General features: G+C 40.7%; 1 protein-coding gene across 1 annotated transcript; it reads left to right on the plus strand.

The window, feature by feature from the left end:
* Positions 1-1,839: 1,839 nt before the first annotated feature.
* On the plus strand, positions 1,840-14,600 carry LOC124387361 (Fc receptor-like protein 5). Its single transcript, XM_046851681.1, is given in 14 exon segments — positions 1,840-1,859; positions 8,841-8,876; positions 9,616-9,885; positions 10,034-10,351; positions 10,787-11,065; positions 11,423-11,536; positions 11,539-11,670; positions 11,759-11,872; positions 12,247-12,315; positions 12,417-12,467; positions 12,584-12,643; positions 12,854-12,943; positions 13,017-13,072; positions 14,233-14,600. Coding segments are annotated over 14 exon segments (1,686 nt in total). The 5' UTR covers positions 1,840-1,852; the 3' UTR covers positions 14,323-14,600.
* Positions 14,601-27,299: the final 12,699 nt, after the last annotated feature.

Consider the following 27,299-nt stretch of genomic DNA (forward strand, 5'->3'; position numbering starts at 1 on the left):
TGCTTCAAATGGACATTCGGTGCAACCCAGATGAGAATGGGTTCCCTCTTGAGTCTGGTTACTCTCAAGGTCTCTTCCTTATGCCATCTCGGGGAGTTTTTCCTTGCCACAGATGCTCATCAGGGACAAACTTTCTTACAAAGAACATATTTACTTTTAATCACCAAATTATCTGTGTAAAGCTGCTTTGAGACAATGTTCATTGTTAAAAGCGATATACAAATAAAAATGAATTGAATTTAATTGAATTGCCAGATGCCCAGAGTGTCTCCACTGTCCTGGAATTGGTCATGGATTTTCTTTGCGTGTGCATGCGTCGCCTCTCTGATGGCACGGGACAGTTTGGCCCTTGCTGTTCCTAAGCCTGTCTTTTCCCCTGCTCTGAAGGCAGAGTCTCTTTGTTTCAGCAGCGTACGCACTTTTGCAGCCATCCACGGCTTCTGGTTGGAGCTTGTAGTGATGGTCTTGGAGATGGTTACATCATCAACACACTTCCTGATGTAGCTGGTCACTGATGATGTGTACTCCATCAAGTTGATAGAATCGCCATTCAGCCTCCCTAAACATGTCCCAGTCAGTGCACTCAAAACAGTCTTGAAGAGCAGAAGTGGCTCCTGCTGGCCAGGTTTTCACCTGTTTTAGAACCGGATTAGAGTGTCCAGCAAGCGGTCTGTATGCTGGAATTATCATGGGGCCGAGATGGGGGCGGGGATCCCCACAATACACACCGGGAATGTTTGTGTAAACAAGATCCAGCGTGTTCGCTTCTCTAGTTGCAAAGTCCACATGCAGATGGAGTTTAGGAGCACAGTCTTGAGATTCACATGGTTGAAATCTTTAGCAATAATAAACAATCTGTCGAGGTGAGCATTCTGCAGGTCGCTAATAGCACCGTAGAGTTCACACAAAGCCTCCTTAGCATTAGCGCTGGGGGAATGTACACTCCGATAATGAAGACAGTGGTGAATTCCCATGGTAAATAAAATGGTCTGCATCTTACAGTCTCAAACTCCACTAGTGATAAGCAGTAGCGTGAGACAAGCACAGAGCTTTTGCACCATTCCGTGTTGATATTAACACACGCCACCACCGCGAGTCTTACTGCAAAGAGCTGCGTTTCTGTCGGCACAAAATGTGGTTAGCCCGTCCAGCTGGATGGCGGCTTCTGGAACTGATAATGATCTATTGTACAGATGTGTGAATACATGTCAATAATTCCACTTGTCTCATATATACCACCACCTTGTGTTATTTTATTAGAATACCCATTCTGAATGAATCCCGAGCTAGTTTCTCTGTGTGACCTAACCCTAGAGTGGGTCGTAACACTTAACATTACTAACATTCATTTAAAAAAATACAACTCAACTGAAAATAAAGTCAACTGAAATATTATATATTGTTTTGTATACTAGGTCTTGTGAAGTCCATGCTTTGATGGGTAAGATCATGCTTTAAAGGGTTTGATTTGCTGTTTGTTCACACATCAAATGTGTAGAGTGGTTAATTTACTGACTTTAGTGTTCCTGTCAGCTTGGATTAGTTGACCACAGGACCGTGGCTTCATTTTTTGTTTAAAAAAATGTTGTTTATGTTTTAAACTTTCACAGTACGATCATGTTGTAAAAGCAAAAAGATCTATATCAGCATAATTTTATGCATTTTGCCGTATCCTTAAAATTCTCTTCCTCTCTCTCTCTCTCTCTCTCTCTCTCCCCCTCTTCTCTTCTTTTCTCTTCTCTTCTCTATTACTTGAGGAAGTGGTAAGGCTTTAACACGCATCATTTCTCTGTCAGTCTGTCACTCAGTCAGTCATTAGAAGGAGAGGATGGAGCTCACTCCATTTCTTGTGATGGTCTGTAAGTAAATGTTTTCTTAGTTCCTTCAGTAAGTTGAGTGTTTGGGTATAAATTTTTATTATTTACAGATTTAACAGACTGACTGTGCTGATTAATGAGTTGTTGGGTGTTCACAAAAAATCAGCATGATAATTTTATTACTATTAAATTCTGTGCCGGAAAATCACAGTACAGCAAATTTATTAATATTTATACTAATCTCAAACTAGTAAAGAATGTGCATTTATTTTTAATTAGTAATTATTGATTATTTAGATAAAAAAAGTTTTTAGTGCAGTTTTAGGGTGTTTTTGTAGTTCCGCTGGTTTGAGTTCTGCAGGAGGAGGTGTTAATGTGTCATAAATGACATAAAACTACTGACGATGGTGAATAAGTATATAACTTATTAAACCAATCTGAAAATCATACGGTCCACAGCACAGTTGTACAGCTGTTTCTTAAGTAAGACTGACATGTGTGTCTTTTTTAGAGTCTTATTTTGGACAGTAGAGTCCACTCCTCATGCTACTGTGTGTAAATGTTCTCTTTGTGACTTCATTAGACTCAATGGTGGATTATAGTGTTATTCATTTGCAGTCTACATTTTCTGAGTGATAAGTTTGGACATTAGAATTTTTTTCAGACATTGGGTTTAAATAATCTAATGAATGTAAATAATTTTGTATTGTTGTATTTTTCTGTGTTCTTCTATGTTCTGCAGTCATCTGCTTCTCAGTGACAACCTCTTTTAATCATTTGCTCTGCTAAAAAAATGATTGTATGAGGCTATGACTCACTGAAATGTTTTTAGCTGATATGATGATGAAATCATCTTGACTTGACTTGATGATTATGGTGTTTCCTGTGCACATCATTTTAGTATTAATAGAATTTACATCTTTTTCACTATTGTAGTCTGTGAAGAGAACAGCTCACAGTAAGATCAATCTAACACACGCAAACACCGAACTACTTTATACTGTAGCACATGAAAATAACTTATCAGTATTTATTAATCTATGTTGAAATAATAGTAATTAATGTGCAAAAACAAAAGCTTCTCATTAGTCCTGCACACATACAAAGCAGTGATACTGTAAAAGAACAGAGGCTGGTTTGCAGTTGTTGTTTTTTTTTTTATGTAGAGGTGTCAATTTAGCTGTGAAGAGCTGGAAATAGAGTGCATTTTCTCATATGCATGCAACAACTAACTTAACCCCTTGACTGCTGGAGAAATTGAACTCTATATATCACTAATATTGCCACCCTAAGTATATAAGAGCAAAAAAGCAATTATTTCCACCCAATGACATAAGAATTAAATATATTTGTTATAAAACCATGAATTCAAATTACTTTGAACACTGTGTAAAATGTAAGGTAAACAGAATGCAATGGTTTGTAAATCTCATAAACCTTTTTATTCACAATAGAGTATTGAAAACATATAAAATGTTTAAAGTGAGGAAATTAACCATTTGAAACAAAAATAAGATCATTTTTAATTTGATGGATCCAACACCTCAATAAGTTTAAGGCAGCACCATGTTTACCACTGTTTAGCATCCCTTCTTAGGAAACTCAGGAGACCATTTGCTGGAGTCTTGGGAAAGGAATGTTGTCCCATTTGTGTCTGATGCATGATTCTACCTGCTCAACAGTCCTGGGTTTTCTTTGTCATTTTTTTGCTTTCATGATGCACCAACATGTGGTCAAAATGTCTCTACTGCATGTCAGCCAGTTCACACCCAGACACTTCTACTTTGAGGCCATGCTATTGCTAAAGATACAGTTTAGCATTGTCTTGCTTAAATATGCAAGGCCTTCCCTGATGTAAGATGCCATCTAGACAGCATCATGGTGCCATCCCAGATGTGTATGCTGCCCATATGCTTCCATATTCAATTCAATTCAATTCAATTCATTTCAATTCATTTTTATTTGTATAGCACTTTTAACAATAAACATTGTCTCAAAGCAGCTTTACACAGATAATGTGGTGATTAAAAGTAAATATGTTCTTTGTAAGTAAGTTTGTCCCTGATAAGCAACTGTGGCAAGGAAAAACTCCCCGAGATGTCATAAGGAAGAAACCTTGAGAGGAACCAGACTCAAGAGGGAACCCATCCTCATCTGGGTTGCACCGAATGTCCATTTGAAGCAGATATACAATGTTGCGGGGTACAGTGGTGATGATCAGAAGCGAACTGTATTCCTGAGTCAGTGTAGCAGACTGTTGACATTAACTACAGTCCAATCCATCCTCAAAGCGCCCGTTCTTACTCCGGAATTTCATGGAACCACCCAAGGCGTTGATGAGAAACCGTCCCAAGCTGCACAAAGTGGCCTCCAGTCGAGAGAACACTATCCAGAGGCAGACCTGGACGAACTGGGAAGATCCACGGAGGGAAGAGGGGCAGGAACAATGGTCACTGGAGCCTCAGGAGCATGTTTAACTCGACCAAGAGAGAGAGAGAGAGAGAGAGAGAGAGAGAGAGAGAAGAGAAGGATATGGATTATTAATTATCCTTATTGTTGTATGAAAGTTAATGTCACTGTGCAGTTTGGACTCCGGCAAGACTCGCTATGGCAGCATAACTAAAAGGGAGAACCAGAAGGTAACACAGACATGAGGGATCTCTGGGACAAGAGACGAGCCACCACACCACCGTCAACTAACCTGAGTGAACGTGTGAATGTGAGGGGACGACAGCATACAAATATCCCAGTTTTCCAAACACTCTATATATATGTTTCCTCTAGATCGGAGCCTTTACCTAAGAAAAAAATCTACTGGTCAAAGGCTTGACTAAATAAATAGGTTTTCAACCTCAACTTGAACACTATAACTGTGTCTGAGTCCCGAACACTGGTTGGAAGGCTGTTCCATAACTGTGATAAAAGATAAAAGATCTGCCCCTGCTGTAGTCTTCATTATTTGAGGAACCAACAGATAGCCAGCACCTTTTGATCTAAGTAGGCGTGGAGGATCATACAGGTACAGAAGTTCACTCAGATACTGCGGTGCGAGACCGTTAAGTGCTTTATACGTCAGTAGTAGTATTTTATAATCAATGTGAGATTTAATTGGGAGCCAGTGTAGACTGATTAAAACAGTGGTGATGTGGTCATATTTCCTAGATCTAGTGTGGACTCTTGCTGCTGCATTCTGAACTAACTGAAGCTTATTTATGCACTTATTTGCACACCCAGACAGTAAAGCGTTACAGTAGTCTAATCTAGAAGTAACAAAAGCATGAACTAGTTTTTCTGCATCCTGTAATGACATCATATTTCTAATTTTAGCAATATTTCTAAGGTGAAAGAAGGCGATCCTGGTGATGTTATTCACGTAAGACTCAAAGGAAAGGTTCGGGTCAATAATCACACCAAGGTCTTTGACAGGCATACATGCTGAAACAGAAACACCATCCAGAGATGCTACGTAATCGGAAAGTTTACTTTTAGCTGCATGTGGTCCTAGTAAAAGTACTTCCGTCTTATCTGAGTTGAGCAGATGAAAGTTATCAAGCATTCACTCTCTAATGTCCTTTACACACTTCTCAACATTGTTAAGCTGATCTCTCATCTGGCTTTGCTGAAATATACAGCTGTATGTCATCAGCATAGCAATGGAAGCGAATCCCATGTTTATGAATAATTTCACCAAGAGGCAGCATATAGAAAGAGAAAAGCAGAGGGCCTAAGACAGATCCTTGAGGAACACCAAACTTTACCTCATAGAGTGTGGAGAACTCACCATTTACATCAACAAACTGATAGCGATCAGTCAAATAAGACCTGAGCCAAGAGAGAGCTGTTCCCTTTATTCCAACAACGTTCTAGCAAGTCTAGCAAGTAGTATAGCATGATCAATGGTGTCAAAAGCTGCACTAAGGTCGAGCAAAACAAGTAAGGAGACAAAACCCTGATCAGAGGCCAATAACAGGTCATTTACCACCTTAATTAGCGCCGTCTCTGTGCTATGACGAGGCCGAAATCCTGACTGATACATTTTAAAAATGTTATTCATAAGTAGGTGTGAGCATAACTGCTGTGCTACAACCTTTTCTAAAATTTTGGATATAAATGGAAGATTTGATATTGGTCTGTAGTTGGACAACTGACATGGGTCAAGGTCAGGTTTCTTAATAAGGGGGTGGATAACTGCCAGTTTGAAGGATTTAGGTACATAACCAGTGCTAATGGAAGAGTTTATTATTTTTTAAACAGGTTCAATTACCTCTGGAGTTATCTGTTTAAAGAAACTTGTAGGCAAGGGATCGAGAATGCAGATTGATGATTTTGATGAGGAAATTAATGAAATTAAGTCATTCTCATGAATAGGAGTGAAGCTTTGTAGTTGATTGTCTGCTATAATTATGCTGCTGTCTACAGGGTTACTTGTAAAATAATTTGGATTTATATTAACCGTCTGGATTTCTTGCCTGATGCTTTCAATTTTATTATTAAAAAAGTGTTTGACGCCATTTACGTTCTAATTTTCGAGTGTTCTGTTTTAAGGTGTGTGTATGATCATTATACCACTGTGCTATTTTTTTCTCCCTGATCATTTTGGTCTTAAGGGGAGCTACATCATCTAGAGTGTAACGTAACATTGATTCTAGGTGTTCAGTGGCCCAGTCGAGCTCTGCGGGGTCAGACGGAGATCTATCTAATATCGTAATTTCTGGAAGATTATTGATAAAACGCGCTTCTGTAGCTGACGTGAAAGTACGCTTAACACGGTAACGTGGTGAGGTGGTAATGCAATGACTGAGGCAGATTTTAAAAGAGATGAGATAATGGTCTGAAATAGCTTCAGACTGTGGAATTATGACTAAGTTTTTATTTTTAATCCAAATGTTAACAACAAATCGAGAGTGTGTCCACCACTATGAGTGGGTCCTATAACATTCTAAATAATTTCAACTGACTCTAGAATGGACACAACTGCTGCTCTTAAGGAGTCTTCCTGATTATCAAAATGAATATTAAAGTCACCAATAATTAATGATTTATCTAAAGAAGTAGCTAAATTTGTGATGAAATCTGCAAATTCTATCAGAAAATCAGAGTAGGGCCCTGGGGGTCTATAAATAATAATTAGTGGAAGTGACTGACTGGACCTGCTTTCGGACACTGAATATTTTATGTTGGTGTAAAGAACTTTAAATGTTTTACACTTGTGTTTAGTCTTTTGTGTGACGTTTAGATTATTATTATAAATAGCTGCGACTCCACCTCCTCTGCCATTTAGACGGGGTTGGTGTATGTAACTATACCCAGGAGGACTCGCTTCATTTAATGCTAAATATTCATTTTGATTTAATCCATGTTTCTGTCAAACACATTATATTAAACTCCTGGTCGGAAATAATTTTGTTTATAGTTAAGGCTTTTGACGTGAGAGATCTAATATTCAACAATCCTATTTTTAGATCAGAGGTGCTGGCTGTGCGTTCAGTCCTATTTAATTTAATGTTAATCAGGTTACTTAAACAGACTTTCTGATAATTCCTATATTTTGGTTTTGTTCGGGGGACAGACACAGTCTCAATATGGTGGATCCTGAGTGATGACTCTGTGCAGCTAGCAGATGGTCGGTTTAGCCTGTCTGTCTGCTCCCTGGCCTTGGCTCTAGACAGTCACTTGTTAACTAGTGCTGTTCTGAGACTATTACCTATACTACAAGAAATGAGAGCAGCACCTTCCCAGGTGGGATGGATACCGTCCCGCCATAACAGGCCAGCCTTGCCCTCAAAAATGCTGAACCCCACATTTTTTGGAGTCTCTTTCAGGTTTCTCAGCGGGTGCTTCACTGAGGAGAGCAAACCTGTTGGACACGTGAAGCGGAGAGGAATGGTGCTCCCGTGGGCGAGCCTTAGCGTTAGCTTTGGCTTTGCGAGTATGCCGCCGAGTCGTCACCCATTTGCCCTGGTGCGAGGGCTCTAATGTCGGAGTCAGGGGAATGCTAACTCCACCTAGGGCATCCAGATTTTCCCCTGCAGAACCTGGACCGCTTTCACACTCACTACTTCTCTCTAGACTCTGGATGCGCTCCTCTAATGCTAAGATCTTCTCCGTCAAAGAGCAAACTAGCTTACACTTCTCACAGATATAATTATCGCTAACAACGGAGAAAGACTATCTAAACATGTCACACTTTACACACTGAATGAACTGGATGTTCGCCATAGTAGAGAAATTACGTACCTTAATGTGTTTACTGTAGTGTGTGTTCGTAGTTCTGATGAATGTCCTCGCTCACTGCTTTCAAACCCTCAAACAGGGAAAAAAGCATTCTTTCGAAAGCAAAAACAGACGAGACGGAGCCAACGGAAAGTGAAGGATGCAGGAAATCAAAACAATATTTTGATATTTTAAAGCGATGAAAGTGAGAAAAAACGAACTGAACTATATGCTCTAATGTGCACCTTATAACATCAGAAATGCAGGCATTTAAACTGATTCCTCTCCTCTTTAGTCTGGAATTGAGTATGGCTTTCATAGTGGGCAAAAATAATTTAAAATGTAGATTTTTCTTTTGACCACAGAACAGTTTTTCACTTCCTCAATTTTGTCTTACTCTATTCTATAAATGAGCTATTTAGAGGAGATGGCAGCATTTCTGAAACATTCACATATGGCTTCTTAAAGATTTAACCTGCATTTGTGGATTGTACAGCAAACGTGTTCAAAGACCTTGATTTCTGGAGGTGTTTCTGAGCCCCTGCAGCCTAAAAAGTTTCTTGGAATATTGGGGAATTATACAGAAATTTTGGAAAGACATTCTGTTCTTGTATTGTTTTGCCCAATTTATTTTACTTCTTGATAGTTTTCAAAAGGTTTGATGGTTTCCATTGCTCATAATGATACAGTTCAGTATATTGTTTTCTTTACATGTGTTTAGTTTTCTCAAATATCTGCTGGTTTTAATCATACACTGAATCTTGACCATTTTCTCTGGTTCTATCATGTTCTCTGTTTCTGTTTTTTCAGTGCTGATTGTACTCATAACAATGCTCCATGCTAAAGGTGATTATGGTTATATAATATTTATTGTATTTATACTTTACATTTATTTGTTTATGTCTCTGATTTAGATTGGAGCTGAGCAGGAATATATTTGCACATTACTATGCAGAATTTTCTATTTCAGTTGCTTTCAGGATATTTCTCTCATATCAGTTAATCTCATATTCAGTTTGAATTCAACTTGGATTCTGACACTCTGTTACAACGAGAAACCAGATTCATTCACACAGAATTGTGTTATTAGAAATCATTAGTCTTCTAACAGCATACAATAGAGAGCGTTAAACATGACTAATGTCACCCTGTAGTGAGAATGAAACTATAATTTAATTAAAATCTCATTTGATTAATGAAGTTAACGGTTCAACCTTAAAAGTCTGAGATTTTATAAAACTCTATGAAATATACCGTTCATGGCATGTACAGTATTTAGGTTGTTTAAAAAACATCTGCAAATGATTTTCAGGTGAAGGCAACTTCAATTGGGTCATCAGAATGCAGCAGGCAGTTTTAAAAGCCAGAAATGGTTAATATTACAAACGGGGACTTCAGTAAGGCCACATGACCTTCAGCTTAGACTTAAATACTGAGACTGTCTCTGAATCCTGAACACTAACTGAAAGGATGTTCTATACCTGTAGGGCAGAAACCTCTGTCTCGTGCTGTATCTGTCCTTACCTGAATAAATAGTCAACTTTTTGTGTTTATTGATATTAATTAATATATTGATTAATTGTAGGGACACAAAAAGCTGTGTTGTCCATTCGACCTGATAAACAAGTGTACAAAGAAGAAATTGTTACACTTAACTGTGACATTCAGGGAGGAGGAGACACTGAGTGGACATACATCTGGATGAAGGATAATAAAGTCTATAAAAACAGCACAACGCCAGAGATCCATATCAACTCTGTTAATAAGTCTTCCACTGGTAACTACACCTGCAGAGGACAGAAAAATGACTCTCAGCCTTTAGAGTTCAGTGATGCTGTTACACTGAATGTATCAGGTGAGTCTGTGGTAACACCAGGATTTTAACCAGGTCATAAGAACATAATTTGTGAATATAAGCGTTTTTTTTTACTTTTTTACCACAACATTAAAACAAGATTAAAAATGTACTTATATAATTGTATCTTGTATTTCCTGTACAACAGAGAAACCAGTGCCAGTACTTAATGTATCTTCAAAGAACTGGCTGACTGAAGGAGACTCAGTGACTCTAAGCTGTAAGGTTAAAGATTCCTTTTCAGACTGGACATTCAGCTTTCACAAAGTTGTTCCATGTAAAGTCAATGACAGTCACATCAAGTACAAGCTGCTGCTCCTCTCAGACAGCAACAGAGGATCTGGAGGTTCCTACACTCTTAGTCATGTTGTTCTAAATCACACAGGACTTTATAGGTGCAGAGGAGAGAGAGGAAACCCAGCATTTTCCACAAAGTACAGCAGTCCCAAGCCACTATGGATCACTGGTAAGGTCACATAACAACACTGGTGTGGAAGTGTTAAATGTAGATGCATGAATAAAAAGAAATCCACAACATTAATACTGTAAATAAAGAATCTGAGCTGTGTTAATGTTTAGTGTAAATATCTTTATATTCACCCTCCTGAGTGATGAATGTTAAAAGCAGTTGAAGAGCCCTGAGCAGTGGTAGAGGATTATTCTTATTCAAATAGCACTGTTTATTTAAAGATGGTGTAAATGTGTTCACTGCAATTTATGCCATGAAAACACAATTCTAATAATGCATATGAATTACATTATATTAATTATAAAAAACATATTTACTTTCAATCACCACATTATCTGTTTAAAGCTGCTTTGAGACAATGTTCATTGTTAAAAGCGCTTTACAAATAAAAATGAATTTAATTAAATTGAATTATAATATTCTGTGTTTAAGGTGAATCTCCTCCAGTATCTCTGATCATCAGTCCCAACAGATCTCAACACTTTTCTAATCACTCTCTCTCACTGAGCTGTGAGGACCAGAGTCACTCTTCAAAAAGATGGACAGTGAGACGATACATGCAAAAAATGAAACTGGCAAATTGTTCACAATGGGAATTAAGTTTAGGGTCTACATTTAACATCAGCTTCCTCTTCACATCAGACACTGGAGTTTACTGGTGTGAGTCAGAAACTGGGGAAAACAGTAATCCTGTCAACATCACAGTTCATGGTGAGTTCATGGTGTTCTTTGTTTATTGTTAAAGGAAAACAGGAAAAGGTTTAATTACAGAATATTCAGAACTCTGGGTTTTTAACTGGGAGAACTGTTTGACAAGACGCACTTAACTGTTTTATCTCTGTTAGAAAAGTTCTGAAAGTTTTGTAATTTTAATGATTCCTGAAAATACATTTCACTCCTGAGCTGAATCAGTTTTGGTAGAACAAATAAACTGCTGAATGAGGATGTAACACCGCTCAAATTTTATTTTTTATTAAAAGTGTTTTCATAAAGTTTAACAGCACAGAACACAAACAAAATTATGACTTTCACATTGAAACTAAACAGTCTGCAAATTCTCTCTTCTAGGTGGTGATGTGATCCTGGAGAGTCCTGTCCATCCTGTCACTGAGGGACATCCTCTGACTCTACGCTGTTTAATTCGCAACACAAATTCCTCAAATCTCCGATCAGATTTCTATAAAGTGGATCAGTCGTCCAGAACCAGACTACAGGAGAGATGATCATCCATAAAGTGTCAAAGTCAGATGAAGGTTTTTACAGCTGTAAATATCCAAAGAGAGGAAATTCAATGAATATCTGGGTCTCAGTCAGACGTGAGAAATATTTTTTTTCTCATTTGATTTGCTCCTAAAAACACAGTTTTGTCTTTACATTTTGCTCTCTTTCTTTCCTAAATCTCAGGTCCTGGATCCAGAACTGGTACAGAAGTTATGGTTATTGGACTGAGTTTGGCTTTTTTGTTCATCATTTTATTTATCGTAATGATCCTGCTGTGGTGCTGTAAAATAAAGAAAGGTCTGATTATTGTTTTATTAAGATAGAATAGAATAGAATGTAATGCTTACTTTGAGTATATAAAAGACAATAAATCACATTGATTTATATGAAACTATTACCTTGATAAAACTTTAAATTAATATGCGCTGAGTCTAGATTACATATGTTGATTATGTTATTAATAAATAAAAGTAGGTGTACTTTAATCCTAACAACATAAATCCCAATCTAATATTAATATTTATTAGCATTTTATACGTAGTTTATATTTGTAACTATTCCTCATATTTTAGATGTTGTTTAAATCTGAAGTTTATAATTATAGTTCTAGACGATCGTGTTTCATTACTATTTATACCCTATTTAGATGTAGAATCTTTCTCCCTCTATAGAAAAGCAGAAAACCAATCAGACATTGGAGCAGAATCAAAGCCAGTCAGGGGACACACCACTTCAGGCTGGTCAGACTCTGTCTCTGTAAATGTTTTTTCTACACCTGGTCAGTAAACATATTTTTATATATTTTCTGATTTTCTTTTTTTATTCATTCTATTTTCTGTAGGAAGTGTTAATATTTATGCCACTGTGGATCAGGGGGATAGGAGTGGAACAGGTAGATTATATCAAGCATTTCCACACCATTCAGAAGCTTAATTTTACAGTAGATTAATACTAGATATTGAAGTAGAGAAGTGTTTAATGATGATTAACACTCTGCCCTGTGCTCAGGTGAAACAGCTGAGAGCATCGATGCCACTTATGCACAGGTCCTGAAGAAAAAGAAGAATGGTAGTGTTTTTTTAATGCCACAACAATTTATATACACAACTTGTGGAGCAGACTCCAGTATACACAGTCATTTATTACATTTATCATCACCACCCTGAAAAACTGCTCCATGCTGAAAGCAATGAAATTACTGCTACTAAAGAAACAAGAATAGAGACTTCATCAATGTGTTATAAGCTGGTAAACATCGTGATGGTGTTTTCTCTGCAGATGTTGATGCTGAATCCAGTTGTGGTGATGTGACTTATGATGAAATAAAACTAATAACAAAGAAAAAATCTGTGAGAAAATGCAGAAAAGGTACCGATATTACTAATGAGATGGATTGTTTTTCTTTTCTTCTTGAGATTAATTTAAATTATGTTCTTTTTAGAAAAAGCCAGTGGTGATGCTGACACTCTTTACTCAGAGCTAAAGGTTAACATGAAGGTACAACTGATTACAACAAATTATAATAAAGCTTTAAAGATAAACATAATAAAGTAAGAAATATGTATTGGGTAGCATTTCTGCTCTAGTGGTTATGAGGTGAACTACAAAACATTGAAATCTTGAATGATGTTTTGCAGTTCACCTCTTAACCACTAGAGTAAAAATGACCTCATTGAGAAGTTTGTTGGGGAGCAACTGGACTCTGAGACTGGACTGTGGTGCGAGAGAAAAATGTCTTGCAGTCTGATGAGTCCAGATGTATGTTGTTCCAGAGTAATGGAAGCATCAGGGTAAAAGGAGAGGTGGATAAAATGATGTAACCATCATGCCGAATGACTACTGTACCACCTGCATTAGCAGTTTTATGATCTGGTGTTGCTTTAGTTGTTCAGGTCTATGGTTTGTATGCATGCCATAATCAAAGCAATCTAATAAATGCCATAATCAGGGAAAAGGCTTTGAGATCATTTAATGTTGGAGAAGTGATAGCTTTGTGCTAAAGATGTTGGACTTTTGATTGGAATTTGCCACTTCTGGTTACTTTAGTAAGGTCTTTAACCCTCAACTGCATTAATCCTTGAAGTACACTGGATAAGGGCATCTACCAAATGCCATAAATATTTAGTTCTCAGAAGTAGTAAATAAATAGTTTATGCACCTTAACGTCTAAAAGCAAATTATTCAATCTTTAATCCAAAAACGTTTGTATGACTGCTGTGCAAGATGTAAATACATTGCAGTGATTTCCATTATAGAATTATAACTGTTTTAAATGCAGTGCCTCAATATTGATTTCCTTCAAAGATGCACACAGAGATTTCTCCAGATTCATTGATTCTATTGATATTATGTACTGTAAATGATGAGAGATTCAACTGTTCAACTCTGCCAGTCTAAGATACACTTTTTATACCCGATCATCTTACTGACCTGTTAATAATTAAATGAATTAGTTGCAAAATAACACATTTTTTTCCAGACTTTAGTTGTCCAAATTTTTGAGATTGTTGTGTTGCAGCCATAAAATTAAAAATGACATTTTTTGTTCAATTCCCTCAGCTTTAACTTTTGATAAGTTTTTTTGTTTTTGTTCTGGATAAATATGAGTTTTTGAGATTTGCAAATCAGTGCATTCTGTATTCTTTTACATTTTATAGTGTCCCAACATTTCTGGAGATGGGGTTGAAGAATCAGAAGGAATCTCTTATTCTCCCTGCAGTGAGCCATGTATCCAAGTCTGTGAATAAGACACATGGGGACCACTGGGTATGGAGGATGACATTACTTCTGTACAGCAACAGTGAAATACGTTTTTGGCAAATTCAGTAGCACAGCTATACAAGATGAAAGAATAAAGTAAATAAATAATGTTCTGTAAATCTTTCTATTGGGCTTCAGATTTAACAATTTGTTTAAAATGCCTTTAGAAGTTGTAGAATGGACTGTTGACAGGTGAACTGCAACTGTTGCATATATAATCTAGTTTCAGCTAGTCCTTAGCTCATCAAAAACAAACCTCATTACCCACATTCTTATTCCTCTAAATATGTTGAATATTCTACCTTTACTTCTATATTGTTCTTATGACATTTAAACTCATATCTTAGTAAAGGTCATTGTGTATATCCTGATATAGCAGATCACTGCCTGCTGCAATTTTAGTATAATACAGATATACAATGAAATGATGTGACCAGTGTAGTGTGTTTGCAGCAATTTTTTCATTAATGTTTGTTATTAATTAGTTCACACTTATTTAATAGAACACAATTGTATATATTTTTTGCTTTACCTTTTCAATATATTTTTTTTATATATTCCTTTACCATATGTCACTTGTAATATTACTTCTGATTGTTTTAATAATAATAATAATAATAATAATAATAATAATACTGTTTTCGTAATAATGTTTAGCTGACACCTTCTGTCTAAAGGTAAAAATAATAGTACTGTATTTTTATGTCTACAATAATAAAGGAGATGTTGATTAAAAATGGACTAAAGTATGAAGTTACTCAAATATAAAAAGTTGTCTATTTGACTCATTTATTTGCATTGGGTTGATTGTACTTAATTTAACGAAATATCACACAGAACACAGAAATTTAGGTTAATTTGTTGTATTATATTTTGCTTCTTTACAGTAATATCTAAAACCATTTTATATGAACATCTATTGAACACACTGATATACATGAGGGGAACTTGACTGCTTTTCCACTCACTACTGCTCTCTCGATTCTGGATGCACTCCTCTAATGCTAGGATTTTTCCATCAAAGAGCAAACTAACTTATACTTCTCACAGATAAAATTATTGCTAGCGACAGAGAAAAACTGACTGTACATTTCACACTTAACACACTGAAGGAGCTGGATGCTGTAAATGCTGACACAAAAAAACTGCTGCAAATGACCCTGTCATCAGTTGTGTGTGTTTCAGAGAGAAAGAGAGAGAAAGAGAGAGAGAGTTAGAGATAAAGAGAACACAGGAAGTTCTGAGGGTTTTACACCTCTGCTCAGTCAGTTAGTCAGTCAGTCATTGGAAGGACAGGATGGAGCTCAGTCCACTCCCTGTGATGCTCGGTGAGTAGATATGTTTCTTTGTGTGACAATGTGTTTCTTTGTTTGTCAGGCGAACAGAACAGAAAGATGATAATAAAACAATATTATTATTAACTAGACTTTCTGACAAAACGCAGGTTTAGATAGTGTATTTACTGCCTAAATACCATCTAAACCTGCAAAATATGGTATAAAGGTCTGGGCTACCTGTGATAACACGTCATCATATGCTCGAAACTTTCAAGTCTACACAGGGAAATATGGTATGGTATAGATGGTATATCCTGCCTATGAAAGTCAGTAGGAGTAAGATAGAGTACACGTGTATGAATGAGAGGGAAGGCAGTGAAGTAAATATTTTGAGTCTTTGTTACAGTGAGCAGTGTGGCATAAAGGTGATTATTTGCAGTCTGAATGCGTGTTAATAACTGAATGTTCTTAGCTGCTTAGGTGAGGCACCGGTGTCTTTTTTCCAAGCACAGAACCCTATCATGAATTGGATATTTTTTAACCAGTTCTGCTTAGCTAAAGGGGAAATGAGAACGAGACGTGTGAAGAAAACATGTAGAAAATAAGTTGCAGTACAACCCACATGTTTCAGGAAAGTGTCTATAGACTGCTGTGAAACACTTCTTTTAAACTCACCCCTGCCTTTCTCTGCATGTGTGTTTTTTCTCCCCATCTTTGCAGAATGTCTGTATATATGCTACCTAAGTGGTAAACACATTCTGATTTAACTTTGTGTGGGCCTGTTCTCTCAGTTGCTGGTGGCTTAAACATCACAGTTGTTGAATAAAGCCTATGCTAGTGTGGGAATCCAGGCAACAAATGCCCCAGTTCCTGATCAAGCTGGGATGTACTGTATAAATTATACTAACATCAACTAGACTTCCTGAAAAAAAAACCTAATGAACTGTATTTCTCTTTTTATTAATTCTTTGATCTGTGCAAATAAACATCTCAGTACCACAAGTACACATTAAAACACACTAATGCCATCTTTATTCAAAGTGTTTCAGTGCTAGCATGCTTTTGTGAGTTTGGTGTGAGCAGTTGTGAAAAAGGAGGAGGAGGTGGTAATGTGTGATAACTGGCTTAAAACGAATGACTGCAGCTATAGTGCAATAATATAACAACAGTACTTTTTGTTGTTCAATTAGAAGACCATCTTGCCACAAGTAAACATCAAAGGAAAAAAGCCAGAGTGTGTGCTTTAATGGGGGTATTGAAGATAAAGTGTGTGCGATTGTTTTTTCTTCATTTATCAGTGTCATAATCCAGATCCAATCATCAGCGTTTCATCCACAGCTCATTTCCTTATCAGACAACAGCATATAAAAACCCCAGTCTTTTAGTCGTATGTTTATATATGCCCTCTCCATCCTCCTCACACAGAATAACCCACAGCTCCAGGCCCTGATGGATAATCAATGTTTTATGTCAGAACAAATCATTAAACTCACCCAGCAGCTAAACAACATCTCTGCTCAGTTCTCAGCCACCCCTTATCCGACTCAGCCTTTGCCTCACCGCTGGCCACTCCCTCAGTGACCCTTACCCAGCCAGTACCAACCTGTACAGAAGTTGAAGTTGTTGCTAAAGACACTCTGCTCAGAACCAGCTTCAGGAAGAACCTTACAATGTTACCTGGGTCAACTGAAAAAAATTCACTTAAGTAGTCGAGTATAAGCTACTCAAGTTCTCTCTCTCTCTCTCCCTTTTCATGAGAACACAGGAAGAAGTGAAAATGCTTTAAGACCACTGCTTAGTCAGTCAGTCATAAGAGGAACAAGATAGAGTTTAGTCCACTCTGTGATATTCTGTGTGTGAAATTGTTCTTTGTGTCGTTGTTAGAGTTAAAGTGTGGTATAAAATGGATTATTTGCAGTCTGAATGTCTTCAGTGATGATCTGCTGCTCAGTGACAGTGATCTGATAGTGTTTGAAAGTCATGGCTGTGACTAACTGAAATGTCTTTAGATGATGTGACCAGGTTTTTTCCCAAGCACAGAACCTTATCATAAGTTGTACTTATAGTACAGAGGAAACTTATGACCCAAACTGCCATTTTTTTTTTACAATTTTATTAGTGTTACAATTCTGGTCTGTTTAGAGAAACACCTCAATGGAGCAAGTTCAATCTTATACACACTGATACCAAACTAATTATTTATAGCATAAAAAAATCATAACAAGTCATTATTTCAAGACTATATTAAATTTAAGAGCAGTAAATGTGCAGAAAAAATTGACAGTGTTAAATAGCAGGAGCCAGGAGTTTGCGAAGTTCCATGGGACCACAGTTTATATATATTATATATATACAGTTGTGTTCAAAATTATTCAACCCCCACTGAAATTGATTGTTTTGTTCGGTTTGACATTGATTATGATCATTCAGTCATCCTGCTTACAATTAAATCAAAGAGGCACGTGTAGGTCAGACAAATATAACATAACATTTATAATGAAATAACCACAAATGTCTTTTCTGAGCTCACATCATTATCAGTTTTATTCAACCCCCAAGTGACATTCAATCTTAGTACTTAGTACAACATCCTTTTACAGTTATAACAGCTTTTAAACGTGAAGCATAGCTTGACACAAGTGTCTTGCAGCGATCTACAGGTATCTTCGCCCATTCATCATGGGCAAAAGCCTCCAGTTCAGTCACATTCTTAGGCTTGCGCACTGCAACTGCTTTCTTTAAGTCCCACCAGAGGTTCTCAATCGGATTTAAGTCTGGTGACTGCGATGGCCACTTCAAAATGTTCCAGCCTTTAATCTGCAACCATGCTCTAGTGGACTTGGAGGTATGCTTGGGATCATTGTCCTGTTGAAAGGTCCAACGTCTTCCAAGCCTCAGGTTTGTGACGGACTGCATCACATTGTCATCCAATATCTCCTGGTACTGAAGAGAATTCATGGTACCTTGCACACGCTGAAGCTTCCCAGTACCTGCAGAAGCAAAACAGCCCCAAAGCATGATTGACCCCCCGCCATGCTTCACAGTAGGCAAGGTGTTCTTTTCTTCATAGGCCTTGTTCTTCCTCCTCCAAACATAGCGTTGATCCATGGGCCCAAACAGTTCTAATTTTGTTTCATCAGTCCACAGAACACTATCCCAAAACTTCTGTGGTTTGTCCACATGACTTTTGGCATACTGCAGTCGACTCTTCTTATTCTTTGGGGACAGCAAGGGGGTGCGCCTGGGAGTTCTGGCATGGAGGCCTTCATTACGCAGGGTGCGCCGTATTGTCTGAGCAGAAACTTCAGTACCCACATCTGACAAATCTTTTCTCAGTTCCTCAGCAGTCACACGGGGACTTTTCTCCACTCTACGCTTCAGGTAGCGCACAGCAGTCGAAGTCAGCATCTTCTTTCTGCCACGACCAGGTAGCGTTTCAACAGTGCCCTTTGCCTTGAATTTGCGAATGATGCTTCCTATGGTGTCTCTTGGTATGTTTAACATCTTTGCAATCTTCTTATAGCCATTGCCCTTCCTGTGAAGAGTAATCACCTGTTCTCTTGTCTTCCTGGACCATTCTCTTGACCTCACCATGTTTGTAACCACACCAGTAAATGTCTAGAAGGAGCTGAGTATCACAGTCATTTTAAAGCTGCCTAATTGGTGCTTATTAGGCTTTATTGCTGCTCCCTGATATCCACAGGTGTTTTCAATACCTGATTGAAAACACTTCATTGAACCTCTGTTCTTCAGAGTGGTAGTCTTTAAGGGTTGAATAATTATGTCAATGAAGAATTCACAAAGAAACATTTACTACTGTATTACAAAACTAATTGATGTCATTTAGTTGCATATGGTTCTTTATGAAATCCTACAAGAACTTCTTAAAGAACCATATGCAACTAAAATGACATTAATTAGTTTTGTAATACAGTAGTAATGTTTCTTTTGTGAATTCTTCATTCACAAAATATAACTGTATATATATATATATATATATATATATATATATATATATATATATATATATATATATAAATGACCCACTTCCCTTTTTCACTTTCTCTTTTAGTTTTGGTATTATCCAGATGGATACAATGGGTGGATATATTTATTAGGCAGCACCTGAACATTTTGTCCTCAAAGTTGATGTGGTAATTTTGTAATGGCTAGACGACTGGGTCAGAGCATATCCAAAACTGCAGCTGCAGCGGTCAGTATCTAACAAAACTGGCGAAGGAAGGAACAGTTCGTTGCGGATGGGTGTCATCCGCCGCCTCTCAGGAGGCTTCAACGGCCGCAGTACGCTGCTCCTGCCGTTCGGGTTCAGGAGGTCTGTCTGTTGGCCCTGCCACGGGTCGTGTTCAGGGCGCAGCTTCTCCAGCGGTTTGCTCCCAGTATTCCGCCCGTATGATCGCTGCGGACGGGGGGTTCCGCCGCCTCTCAGGAGGCTTCAACGGCCGCAGTACGCTGCTCCTGCCGTTTGGGTTCAGGAGGACTGTCTGTCAGCCCTGCCACGGGTCGTGTTCAGGCGCAGCTTCTCAGCGGTTTGCTCCCGTATTCCGCCCGCGTGATCGCTGCGGACAGGGGGGGTTCCGCCACCTCTCAGGTGGTGTGGTCGGCTGCAGAGCAGCGCTCCAGCCGCTCTGAGTGGGTCGGGGGCCAGCCCGAGGGGTTGGTTCTCCTGTGGAGACTTTCTGTCAGTCTTAGGGCTGCCTGGAGTCTCTCGGGGTCCTGCGTACTGTGAAGAAGGGTTGCGCGATTCGGTTCGCATCTTCTCCTCCCCGGCTCGACGGGGTGTGTCCCGCCCTGGCGGGACCCGTGCAGGCCCTGGTCCTGGAACAGGGAGTGCGCACACTCCTGGGGAAAGGGGCCATCGAGGTGGTTCCCTCTCAGTTTGCGAGTCAGGCTGCTACGGCCCGTGCTTCGTTGTTCGAAGAAGGGCGGTGGGTTGCGTCCCATTCTGGATCTCTGCTACTTGAACCACTCACTTTTGGGGCTCGGGTTCAGGTTTCTCGTTTAGAGGTCGTGTCTCAGGTCATGTCAAGGACTGATTTGTCATCGCTAGATCTGGAGGTTGCATGCTCCCATGCAGCCGTCCTTCACCGCAGGAGGTTCCTGAGGTTGCTTTGGTGAGCTTACCAATATCGGTCCTTCCGTGCGGCCTAGCGCCTCACCCGTGCCTTCACAGAGTGCGTGAACGCAGCACTGACCCGCTGCGGCTTCAGGGCATCCGCGTTCTGTATTATATCAGCGATTGGTTGATGGTGGCTCGTTAGACCACCTGGCGGTTTAACATTGAGGTGCTGTTCCGCCTGCATGAAGGTACTGGGGTTCGGACTGGGGCGCGGGTTGTGTGTACTTTCCCAGCGCGGAGGCCACTTTCTCGGCGTGGTGTGGGACTCGGCGAGTTGCGGGCACGGTTGTCTCCGCCCGGTTTGTAGTCATCCTCACTGCAGTCAGGAGGGTAGGGGCAGGCCGCCTGGTCACTGTGAGGCAGTTCCAGAGGCTGCTGGGTCTCATGTCGGCAGTGTCCGCATGTGGCCCCTCAGTGGTGGCTCCGGGGCAGTAGGTTCTCCCCTGAGGGAGTCTGTGTCATCACATCAAGGTCTTACGGTGTGCCCACGAGCCTTGGTTGCATGGTAGAACCTTACGTTCTGTCCCGAGGCCCGTTTAGGGACTCCTTGTCGTCGCGTAACGCTAACGACGGGCGCTTCCATCACGGGGTGGGGAGGCGGTCATGAGTGGCCACTCCTCTCAGGGTCTGTGGGCGGCCCGCGTCTCTTGTGGCACATAGGTTGCGGGAGGTGCTGGCAGTGTTGTTGGAGTTACAACTCTTTCTCCCAGTCCTTAGAGATCGCTATGTGTTGGTCCGCTCGGACAATGCTGCGGTGGTCTCGTACATCGCCCACGGGGACCTCGGTCTCGCCCTTGCGAGCAGGCGCAGGGGTCCTCTTGTGGTCCCGGACGAACTCCTCTCATTTAGAGCGGTTACATCCGGGGCGGTTGGATGCCTGAGCAGGCGCCCTGTCGAGACAGTGGCTGCCGTGGGGCGGTCTTGGCGAGGCTACGCCTGTCGCCTTTCCCGATTGCGCTGCTCTCGGGAGTTCTGGGAAAGTTTTGCCGGTAGGGAGTCTGTCTCCTCCGGGTAGCACCTGGTTGGCGGGCGGAACCCTGGTTCACCCCTGCCCGGTGTTGTGGAGCCTGTGGCCCCTGAGGGGACACGGTTTTGTGACTGTTCTCTCTACCGAGGTAGTAGAGGCCCCTCTCACTCCAGAGCTCCCTCCATGAGGAGGTTGTATGCCGCCACGATGGCGACTGTTCGCGTCACGGTGTGAGCACCATGACTTGGACCCAGATGACTGCCGGTCGGTTCAGTTCTGGTGTTTTTGCAGGTACAGTTTGCCGCAGGGTTAACCCCTTCGACCCTGAGGGTTTCCGTGTTCGCTGGGTAGGTCCCATTGGTGACACGTTTCCTCCGCGGCGCCCGGAGGCTGTGGCCCGGGACACGACTCGGAGTGCCTGTCTGGGACTTGGCAGTTGCCTCGTCCCACCTGGAGTTGCCCCCTGGCATGCCCAGAGTGTTCTTACACGGGGCCAGGTGCTCCCACACGATGTGTCGTGTTACAGGCATTCTGCCCTCCTCTATTATAGCCCCGACCAGGGGTTCGAGACCGGCTGTGTCCAGTGCGAGCACTGGGTGCTTATCTCCACAGGGCGAGTCCTTGGGGTGGTTGGTGCAGTTGTTCAGCTGCGAGTCCTGGTCCCCGCCCCGATCGAGGTCAGGGCTCGCCCCGCCGGAGTGTGGCGGCCTCTGCGGCCGGGTGCACATGAGTGTCACTCCGGGGCGTCTGTGGCGCTGCGGGTTGGTCCACCCGCTGGCCTTTGTCAGGTTCTATGGCCTCGACCTCAGAGCCACCCGGGCTCCTCTGTCCCTACGTGCTGGTGCGAGGCCCTCACTCTTTGGCAGGGTCTGGTCAGTGTGGCGTGATTGGACACTCGTTCCCATAGCGTTCGACGCAGCTCGAGTTCCTGAAGGGGCGTCTCAAGGTTCTGACGTAACCCTAGTTCCCGAGGAGCAGGCGCTGCGTCTCCGTGCCACACTCCCTGCATCCCTGCGGCGCTTACCTTCTCTCTTTGCAGAAGCTAATGTCGCTACCACCGCACAGCCATCTTGTAGCTTCCTGGTTTCTGTGACGTCGCCTGTCTATGGCGTCACGGCTTGCCTATTGGCTAGATTTCACACGTGGTTCAGGCGTGGTCACGCAGGGCGTTCCCATAGCGTTTCGGCGCGGCGTCTCGTTCCCTCGGGGAACTAGGGTTACGTTCGTAACCTTGCGACGTTCTCAGCCACCCCTTATCCGACTCAGCCTTTGCCTCACCGCTGGCCACTCCCTCAGTGACCCTTACCCAGCCAGTACCAACCTGTACAGAAGTTGAAGTTGTTGCTAAAGACACTCTGCTCAGAACCAGCTTCAGGAAGAACCTTACAATGTTACCTGGGTCAACTGAAAAAAATTCACTTAAGTAGTCGAGTATAAGCTACTCAAGTTCTCTCTCTCTCTCTCCCTTTTCATGAGAACACAGGAAGAAGTGAAAATGCTTTAAGACCACTGCTTAGTCAGTCAGTCATAAGAGGAACAAGATAGAGTTTAGTCCACTCTCTGTGATATTCTGTGTGTGAAATTGTTCTTTGTGTCGTTGTTAGAGTTAAAGTGTGGTATAAAATGGATTATTTGCAGTCTGAATGTCTTCAGTGATGATCTGCTGCTCAGTGACAGTGATCTGATAGTGTTTGAAAGTCATGGCTGTGACTAACTGAAATGTCTTTAGATGATGTGACCAGGTTTTTTTTCCCAAGCACAGAACCTTATCATAAGTTGTACTTATAGTACAGAGGAAACTTATGACCCAAACTGCCATTTTTTTTTTACAATTTTATTAGTGTTACAATTCTGGTCTGTTTAGAGAAACACCTCAATGGAGCAAGTTCAATCTTATACACACTGATACCAAACTAATTATTTATAGCATAAAAAAATCATAACAAGTCATTATTTCAAGACTATATTAAATTTAAGAGCAGTAAATGTGCAGAAAAAATTGACAGTGTTAAATAGCAGGAGCCAGGAGTTTGCGAAGTTCCATGGGACCACAGTTTATATATATTATATATATACAGTTATATATACAGCCCCAAAGCATGATTGACCCCCCGCCATGCTTCACAGTAGGCAAGGTGTTCTTTTCTTCATAGGCCTTGTTCTTCCTCCTCCAAATATAGCGTTGATCCATGGGCCCAAACAGTTCTAATTTTGTTTCATCAGTCCACAGAACACTATCCCAAAACTTCTGTGGTTTGTCCACATGACTTTTGGCATACTGCAGTCGACTCTTCTTATTTTTTGGGGACAGCAAGTGCGCCTGGGAGTTCTGGCATGGAGGCCTTCATTACGCAGGGTGCGCCGTATTGTCTGAGCAGAAACTTCAGTACCCACATCTGACAAATCTTTTCTCAGTTCCTCAGCAGTCACACGGGGACTTTTCTCCACTCTACGCTTCAGGTAGCGCACAGCAGTCGAAGTCAGCATCTTCTTTCTGCCACGACCAGGTAGCGTTTCAACAGTGCCCTTTGCCTTGAATTTGCGAATGATGCTTCCTATGGTGTCTCTTGGTATGTTTAACATCTTTGCAATCTTCTTATAGCCATTGCCCTTCCTGTGAAGAGTAATCACCTGTTCTCTTGTCTTCCTGGACCATTCTCTTGACCTCACCATGTTTGTAACCACACCAGTAAATGTCTAGAAGGAGCTGAGTATCACAGTCATTTTAAAGCTGCCTAATTGGTGCTTATTAGGCTTTATTGCTGCTCCCTGATAGCCACAGGTGTTTTCAATACCTGATTGAAAACACTTAATTGAACCTCTGTTCTTCAGAGTGGTAGTCTTTAAGGGGTTGAATAATTATGTCAATGAAGAATTCACAAAGAAACATTTACTACTGTATTACAAAACTAATTGATGTCATTTTAGTTGCATATGGTTCTTTATGAAATCCTACAAGAACTTCTTAAAGAACCATATGCAACTAAAATGACATCAATTAGTTTTGTAATACAGTAGTAAATGTTTCTTTTGTGAATTCTTCATTCACAAAATATAACTGTATATATATATATATATATATATATATATATATATATATATATATATATATATATATATATATATAAATGACCCACTTCCTTTTCACTTTCTCTTTTTAGTTTTGGTATTATCCAGATGGATACAATGGGTGGATATATTTATTAGGCAGCACCTGAACATTTTGTCCTCAAAGTTGATGTGGTAATTTTGTGATGGCTAGACGACTGGGTCAGAGCATATCCAAAACTGCAGCTGCAGCTGCAGTGGTCAGTATCTAACAAAACTGGCCGAAGGAAGGAACAGTGTTGAATCTGCGACAGGGTCATGGGCATGCGAGAAGTGATGGCTGGTCCGTGTGGTCCGATCCAACAGTCGAGCTCCTGTACCTCAAAATTGCTGAAGAAGTTCATGCTGTTGATGCTTGATAAGTCACGTCTGTTCTTTTCCAAACTGTTAACACAAGCTGGATTCAGTCAGTTGGACAGGACTTCTTTAGATGTGCAATAATATTATTTTGCATTCAATTGAACTTGAAAACCCAAACCTGTTCCAGCATGGTGATGCCCCTGTGCACAAAGTGAGCTTTTTAAAGATATGATTTACATGCTTTGGAGAGTAAGATCTTGAGTGGCCTGCTATAGAGCTCTGATCGCATCCCTACTAAACACCTTTGGGATGAATTGAAATGCTTTCTGTTCATTTATCTAACTCAGATGTATGTTTGAGAAAGACATCAAGGCAGTAATTGAAAGGTTCCCATGTCTATTCTCTGATGTTCCCTCTCGTACAACAGTTATCGAGCATTGCATCGACATAGTTGAACATTTACCTATTAAACATCATCTGCATAGAACAAATCCACTGTTCCCCTTGTATCTTGGTGCCCAAGGCAGATTCTTTCTTTAGTTTCTGTACGGATTACAGAAAATTTAATGCAATAACCAAGGCTGATTCGTTCGCGCTTCATACGTTTACAACGAAGCTAGATTTTTTTAAAAGGACTCTACTGTTACATTTACATTTACATTTGCGGCATTTAGCAGACGCCCTTATCCAGAGCGACGTACAAAAGTGCTTTAAAAGTGCTTTAAAAGTGCTGTTACTGAAAGTCATTGCTCTGTTCATTTAGAGTATTTGATGATTAAATGCAAACCCTTTTATTTACCAAGAGAATTCTCAGCCATTGTTGTGACTGCAGTGTACATTCCACTGGATGCTAATGCTAAACTAGCTATGGAGAAACTGCATGCAGCTATCAGCAAACAGCAGTCTGCACATCCCAAAGGATCTATAGTTGTTGCTGGAGATTTCAACCATTCCAACCTGAGATCTGTTTTTCCAAAATTTTACCACAATGTCTCCTGCTCTACCAGAGGGGACAAAACACTGAACCAGGTGTTCACAACCATACCTGGGGCATACACAGCCATTCCCCTCCCCCACTTGGGTCAGTCTGATCACCTCTCTTTGTTCACGCTACCCAAATACACACAATAATCAAACGGGTAAACCAGCTGTGAGGACAGTACAGGTATGGCCAGAGGGGGCGATTTCTTCTCTACAGCAACAGTTTCGCCTCACAGGCCACACTGGACTCTCACATAAACATGTACATTTACACTTCATCTGTTTTGGAGCCCATCAACACGTCCATTGACAATGTCACTACCGTCAAACACGTGAAATGCTTTCCTAATCAGAAGCCGTATGGCATACTGGGACCTGTTCTCAGAGCATGCGCTGGACAACTGGCACAAGTTTTCACTGACTTTTTCAACCTGTCACTGGCTCAAGCCACGGTTCCTTCATGCCTGAAGACCACAACCATCATACCTGTGCCTAAGCACTCAGCTGCCGAATGCCTGAATGACTTTCGCCCAGTTTTACTTACCCCTAGCGCTATGAAGTGCTTTGAGAAACTGGTCCTGAATCACCTCAATGCGGGCCTACCACCTACACTGGACCCACACCAGTTTGCCTATCGTCCGAACAGGTCAACTGAGGATGCAGTTTCCACAGCCCTTCATTCAGCCTTCACCCACCTGAATAAAAGCAACACCTACATCAGAATGCTGTTCATTGACTTTAGCTCTGCGTTCAATACAGTCCTCCCCACTGAACTGGTCACTAAGCTCAGTGACCTGGGTATCTGCACCTCCACTTGCAGATGGATTCTGGACTTTCTCACCAACAGACCTCAATACTCTTCTCCCTGTTCACCCACAATTGTGCTCCTCTGTAAAACTCCAACATCTTCATCAAGTATGCAGATGACACCACCTTGGTCGGCCAGATCAACAACAATGACGAATTGGCCTACAGGGAAAAGATCTGAAATCTAACAGCATGATGTGCCAACAACAACCTGACCCTCAACGCCACAAAAACTAAATAGCTCATTGTGGACTTTTGGAAATCCAACAGCAGGAGACCTCTACCAGTCAACATCAATATAACTGAGGTAGAGCAAGTCTCCAGCTTTAAGTTCCTAGGGGCTCACATCACTGAGAATCTGTAATGGCAGCAGAACACTTCAGCCCT

This window comes from Silurus meridionalis, chromosome 6, assembly GCF_014805685.1.
Source record: "Silurus meridionalis isolate SWU-2019-XX chromosome 6, ASM1480568v1, whole genome shotgun sequence".
In the NCBI taxonomy this organism is placed as follows: Eukaryota; Metazoa; Chordata; class Actinopteri; order Siluriformes; family Siluridae; genus Silurus; species Silurus meridionalis.